General features: G+C 35.2%; 1 protein-coding gene across 1 annotated transcript in view; it reads left to right on the top strand.

Annotated features, from left to right (window-relative positions):
* The first annotated feature begins 2,340 nt into the window (after nt 1-2,340).
* The window catches only part of mad1l1 (mitotic arrest deficient 1 like 1), a 40,835-nt gene continuing 36,346 nt past the window's right edge, over nt 2,341-6,829 (top strand). The window contains exons 1-9 of the mRNA XM_055056661.1: nt 2,341-2,452; nt 3,411-3,578; nt 3,686-3,826; nt 4,332-4,511; nt 4,592-4,716; nt 4,811-4,892; nt 5,567-5,697; nt 6,003-6,117; nt 6,439-6,500. Coding sequence (XP_054912636.1) covers nt 2,429-2,452; nt 3,411-3,578; nt 3,686-3,826; nt 4,332-4,511; nt 4,592-4,716; nt 4,811-4,892; nt 5,567-5,697; nt 6,003-6,117; nt 6,439-6,500 — 1,028 coding nt within the window. The 5' untranslated portion in view covers nt 2,341-2,428. The remainder of the gene's footprint in view (nt 2,453-3,410; nt 3,579-3,685; nt 3,827-4,331; nt 4,512-4,591; nt 4,717-4,810; nt 4,893-5,566; nt 5,698-6,002; nt 6,118-6,438; nt 6,501-6,829) is intronic.

Genomic DNA, 6,829 nt, shown 5'->3' with positions numbered 1-6,829 from the left:
ACCTCCATATTCACATAGAGATCAGATATTTCCTGTTGATGCTGGTTAGAAAATCCAGGGTCAACGCCAAGACCTGCCTCCCGACTCTGATTGGTTGCGTCTAGTCAGCACTAGAAGAAGGCAGAGGAGCCTGATGTCTTTTTTTTCCCCACAGGTCATATGTGTTTTACTGTCACAGAGTGACAGTTTCAACAAATATGTAAAAAAGAAAAACAATTCTTAAAAGTGACTTACTGCAGCTTTGAAATATCTGTCCGTAAATTACATACATGCCAAGTGATTTTTTTTTATTTTGTATTTGTGCGGTATGAGTTGTGTTTTTGTTGTTCTTTCGTCCTTTTCTGAATAATCAAAATATCAAATGTAAATTTTTTTTTTAAGTTGATCCATTATTTGTATTTTTTTTTTACTTTAAATATGTTAATAGAGAAAGAGCACCACATCTGTGAAGATAAAAATATATCAACACACTTCAAGAGGGATAAATGACTTGCAAACAGTTAAAAAGAAATGCATCTGATCTAAAAGGTTATTCAAAGAAACAGCTAGCAGTTTAAAAAATACTAAAACATTTATTTATACAGACATGGGAAAGCAGAATACCCGTGTGTTTCCTAAAGATATCCTGAGGCTCCAAATGGAAACGCCAGTGGTTGTGGATGTATTGTTTCAGCTGCATTTCCGGGAGGAAGCCCTGAAGGAACCTAATATGAATTGCCTTCCTCCAGCAGAGGGAAATCCTGTGCAGAACAACAAAGTGAACCTCATGATAAACGTCTTATAAAATCTAAATAAATGTTACGTTAACTGCACAACATAAGCCTTTTAGGGGTTTTTGTTCTACTGCTGTCTACTATTGTCCAGCTGGAATACAAATGGGGCTTTTTTCTTCTTTTTGAAAAATCTAAATTACTTCCAATCTGTGTCCAATTCAAAGTAAATGACATAAATGAGCATTAGTGGCAAAGAAACAGATTGAGAAGTAGATTTACAATATGGGAATATTTTATGCATAAAACATCCCCGTATTCAATATGATGCTCACAGTACTGGTATAATACCTTTTGAAACTAATGCTGGGAATTTCTGAACTGAAATAAGTTCCAATGTTTATAAAAAAAAACAGAAGAAACATCTAAAACACAGATATTAGGAGTGGCATCACTTGCCAGTTTGAAAGGTTTTCATAGAAGAATATAAATCTCTCTCGCCCTCTAGTGTTTAAATACTAGGGATGTAAAAATATAATTCCTTATTTTTTTAATAAATACTTTTTTAAATCCAAAATAAAAACAGTAACAATCTTACTGTTTTTATGTGTGAATTGATGAATTAAGAAAAGTGATCTAAAAACTATACACATCCATCCATTTTTCCCCAAGCAATACATTTAGTCTGAAAAAAAAAACAACACAAAAAACTGTCAGTTCCTACAAATGTATTCAATCATTAACATGTTTTCATAGACACGTTAAAATCAAATAAATAAATAAACCAATGTGCACAAAACAGAATTGGTACTGGAAGCTTAACAACTCACTTAATTTTGATCAAGAGTAGAAATACAAACAGACAGTTAAGGAGAACTAACTGAAATAATAACAATAAAAAAAGGAAATAATTTTTAAATATGAGATTAGCATATGTTTTGGATGGAAGCTGGATCTGACCTAACCAAGGTCCAATAAAAACTATGAAAGATACTGTACATACCTGAACAACACCTCACCTGAACATGCATCAAAAACTCTACAAGTTATTTAAAGGAATCATAAACTAACTTTAAATCAATAGGAGCAGATTTATGATGAAAGAAAAATGGTTTGAAGGAGAGCAAAGTTCTCATTATTGTTTTGAATGAGAAAAAAGGTAGAAAAACTAAACTGCATGTTAGTTTAGTAATCAATTTACTAAACTAAAATATAATCAATTTAATTCCCCCCCTTGGGTCAATATATTATTGAAATGAATAGAAGTGGCATGGATTTCCTTGATCAGCTCTGATCCATAAAGATGCATTTATATTAGTTGGAGATTATTTATCTAACATTGATGTTCAAAGATCTAAAATTATCTGCTTTTACTGACCATTTATGAGTAAAACGATTCCAGTTCAGACTCTTATTCTTTTTTGTTGATGTACCTTAAGAAGAAAACTTAGTGGAGAGAATATAGTTTTATCTTCTGTATTTCTTTTTTTACTCCATTTATTATTATTATTTTTTGCTTTATGTTTTTGTTTATGAATTTGTCTAGCATTTAGCATCCCGAGCCACACTCCAGTCCAATAGGTGGCGGTAATGAACCAAAACGTTGCTCGCACACCGACAAGAAGAAGAAGCATCGCCCGAACTGGAGGGATTTTCAGAGCGGTGCATTGCTGCTAACACAGCTAGCAGGAGCAACTCAATATACAGCGAACTGGTTTATGTTTACAAACAGCACTACTGAGGTAATGTCTTATTCCTTCCAGGCTTTGTTTCATAAGAATCCCCTGGCATGTTGTGGGTGGCCGTTAACTTGTCAGTTTAAACTGTAACTCATTTTTATGAGTGGTTTAGCAGAACAACTACTCCAGTAGAGCAACTTAGCAAAAGCAAAATAGTTGATACATCTGAGAACTTAGCTAGGTTTTAGCTCTTAAATGTGTCATTTTTACGTCATTCTTCTAGCTTGTCAAAGAAGTTAGCTTATGACACTTGAGTTTTGATACACTGGTTTGGTAATTCCTATTTAGAATATTTGGTTGTCTCGTTGGATAAATATGAAGACTAAACATGTATATTGCAATTTTTCTGTTTTGTCATTTTGACTTTGGAATTCAGTGCTGTTGAGGTTGGATTTAACAGGTTAACTGAGTTCTTAAAAAATATTAATTTCCATAATTATCTTGAAGTTGCTAAATCAGATTAGGTAAGCCTTAATATTTATGTTTTTTTTTTGTTCACCCCACAACAACCTTCTGCTTATATGTATAAAATTGTTTAACTATTGACAATATAACAGTAACCTTCTGCTTCAATATGGATTATTAATTAGTTATAATTTAAAAACGTACACTACACCAAGCAAAGCAAGAAAACCAGAATGTTTTTTTGTTGGTAGTCATGTGAGAAAGAAACAAAGTCCAATAAATTATTTGGTCGCCAGAACAGAAGAAATGTTTGGCAAAAACCAAAACTGTCAGAATATTTTGACGCCAGAGACCTTTTTTTGTTGGTTGAATCATCCATAAGATTATTTTGTAATCAATCCATTATGAAAAATGTAATGAAAAATAATATTTGACCTTAATAATTATGGTTAGTCATTTTTAAAAATCGCTTAAGTATTGCTTGCGATTGAATTTTCATGTGTTTTTTCTTTCACTGTTATGATGATTTTCACTAATATTGTTTGCCTCTTGTTAGCATTCTATTACACTGAGAACATTTAAAATGGATCTGGAAGATGACACCACTATTTTAACGACCCTGAAGTCCTTTAATACCTTCATTAGTCGCCATGAGCATCCACAGTGTCCGTCAGAGCAGTCGGGGAGCGGGAGCCTGCAGCCTCACTTTAAGCGCAGCATGGAGGTACGAAGAAATCATTTACGTAGACTTGAACTTATCAAAAACACTAATTAGCCTTGACATTGGCTTTTTGGATTTAATTTTCATTTTATTGATTTATTTATTCCTAGTTTTTGGAAGCAGCAGAGAGGGTTCACTCTCAGCACCGCTTCCTGCAGCTGGACCAGGAGAAGCAACAGATGGAGCTGAGTCACAAACGAGCTCGGTTCGAACTTGAGAAGGCAGCTTCTGAAAGCGCTCGAAACCTGGAGGTACAAGACAAGTTCAGTGTCTAATAGAGATGCACTGATGATTTGATAACAATATTTGTGTCGTTCCTGATAGATTGGGTATCTGACAGTGTGCTAAATCCTTTTTATGTAAATATGTTTTAGCCAAAACTCTTGAAGTGTCCTAACTTTAGCTTCAACTGCTTCAGATTTACTAAATGAATGCTGTTCCATTTAGGCAATAAATTGTTGAGTTTTTTTATTTTTAAAAGATGTTTCTATTTGCATCTTTTTAATGTATTTATAATATTACATAAATAAAGGTTTAAGGTTAAATTAAAATCTGAATAGGCAATTAATAGATTAATCGATAACCAAAATAAACTTTATTTGCAGCTCAAAACAAAATTAAGCCCATATCGCTCTCAAGCACAGGGATATTTGCTTCTGCTTTAATAGTATTTGCTGCAAATTGTTACTTTTGTCTGCCAACTCTGTCATCATAAGAAGTACCTAGTTTTTACTTATTTATTTTTAAATATTGCAGCATGAAGTTGACCGCAATCAGGAACTTTTGGAACGGATAAAAAAATTAGAGGAGAAAGAAAAAGAAATACGGAAGAGCCTGTCAGAGCAGGAGGAGGAAAACGGTTCTCTTCGTAAGAACCTGGACGTCCTCAACAAGAAACTGGACGAGCGAGACGCCAAACTGGCAACAGCCGACCAGGTTACACACACACACACAGAATAAATTTGTGATTTTTGGTCTCTCTTGATCTCCATCTTTGAACTGCTCGCTGTATCCAGACTGTCACGTCTCTGAGAGATGAAATCAGAGACCTTTGGCAGAAGATTCAAACCCAAGATGCAACAATTTCTGCCCAAACTCTGGAGAACCAAGAGCTGCAAGAACAGCTGGACTTACAGCGCAGGTCCAGAGATCCTTCCAGTTTCATCATGGACATCCTGCTCCTCAACACTGAGAAAAATGTTAATCATACAAAATTCTTCTTTTCTTCCCCCCAGAAAGTATTTAGAAGCTTCTCAACTTTGCCAAAGCCTCCAAGCAGAACAGTCTTCTTGTTCAGCGCATGTCATCAAAATCAAGGTATATTGCACTTACATACACAGTTTAGCCAACTTTTAACTTTTACATCAGAAGAGTTACAAAAATTTCTGCAAAAAAATAAAGAAAAAGAAAGTATTTGGCGTAATTAATACCCACCAGGTCAATACTTTCTAGAATCACCTTTGCAGCAAAAAACCAAAACGGAGCAGCTGTATTTATATTGAAATAAATTAGTCACAGATGAACATGATCATATTGATTCATTTACTACTACAGGAAACTTTTCAGACTGGTAATGAGAAATAAATAAAAAATGTATTACATTTAATAGAAAAGCCATATATCATTAACCCACAATTTCGTAATTAATTTGCTTTTTGATTTTACATGTCCAACATGTTAAGGTTCAAGTGCTAGAAATACTTTTGGAACTTTTCACACTCATCCTAAAATGAGCACAACACAAACGTTTGTAGGTTAAATTAAGTCAGTAAGATAACGATGACATGGTGATTTTCATATCGCATAAAAGATGTAGACAGTGCAGCATGTGAGTAGCTGCACAAGGACAAAAAGAGAAAAGGAAACCCTAGTTTTAGTTTTTTCCCTCAGTTTTCAGACTCGATAAAATCAGTGTTTGTATTAACGTGCCTACATTTTCAGTTCACAATAGTTTAGCTCTGCTTTGACTGATTTTCTGTCTGAATTTGCAGGAGATGGAGAGACGCCTTGCCCTCCAGGAACAAGATATCGCCATCGTGAAGAGCGTGAAGTCCGAGGTGGCAAGAGTTCCAGATTTGGAAAAAGAGGTGAAGCGTCTCAGGGAAGACAACGCTTTCCTGAGGTACATCTGCTTCCTTTTATTTGTGTTTATTCCACTGCTTTATTTGGAAGGAAACCCATACAGTTGAAGTTTCTTGCAGTTTTCTGAACTTTGGTTATAGATTATGGTTGGAGCCCCACATTCTTCAGACATGTAATGTCAAAACTGAAGTACTAACTCCTTTTATTAATAATATGTATTTGCTGTCATTTAAAGTATGTTAGATGAAAACTGTCTCCATGAACAATAAGTGAAGACATTTTGATGACAGATCAAACATTTCATTCTTGCGATTGACGAGGAGTTTGGGTTTCTCTTCTGAACAGGGACAGCAGGGAGAACTGCAGCCTGTTGAAGGAGGAGGTGGAGGGTCTGAGGAGGAAACTGGAGAGAATGGAGAAGAAAAAAGAAGAGCTGGTCAACATAGAGCTGGAGAAAGAGGTAAACTGTCTGTCTGCTGTCACAGTTGCCTACAAAAAATGTTGTGGATACTATATTCAGACTAGCATAACTGAGAGTCTAAACCAGGAGTTTCAAACTCCTAACCACTGCTAAAATATCAAACTTATATATTTTTTTCCAAACTAAAAAATTATATACTGCTCATTAGAATGCAAATGATTTGCTTTCTTCTTAATTTTAAACATTTACCAAACAAAAATCTCCTACGGTAGACTTTCCACATTTTTGCATCCATAATAAATACATAAATTAATATTGTTGCCTTTGTTTTGACGGTAAATGATGTTCGGTCACTTTTAGAGGCTGGCTGAGAAGCTGCAGGTCTGGGAAAACATCGGACAGTCTACAGGACTCAACATAAGGTCAGTATGATTGTGTCAATGAGCAGAAGAGCCCTCTTTAAAAGAATATATATTTATCATCAGTGCGTTTTTAGTGAAATACAAAAATAAGACCTGTAGGTGGCGCTTTAGTCTTTCTAAACGACTGCACCTCAGCTCACTGAAACGCCTGGCCAACTTGTTAGAACAGATGGAGGCTTCCGCGTGAGCAGCGTAGCAGTTCTGACATGTTGCTTGCACTGAAGACCTGCGCATCACATGCATGCATGCACGTGTTGATACACATAAACCCATTTACTGTAGAATCATCTCTGGACCAGGTGGAACACATCCACACCACACAATATATC

This window comes from Poeciliopsis prolifica, unplaced genomic scaffold (assembly GCF_027474105.1).
Source record: "Poeciliopsis prolifica strain line A6 unplaced genomic scaffold, Auburn_PproV2 SCAFFOLD045, whole genome shotgun sequence".
NCBI classification, from domain to species: Eukaryota; Metazoa; Chordata; class Actinopteri; order Cyprinodontiformes; family Poeciliidae; genus Poeciliopsis; species Poeciliopsis prolifica.
Note: the sequence above shows the minus strand (reverse complement) of the source record. Positions and strands in the feature narration are given on the sequence as shown.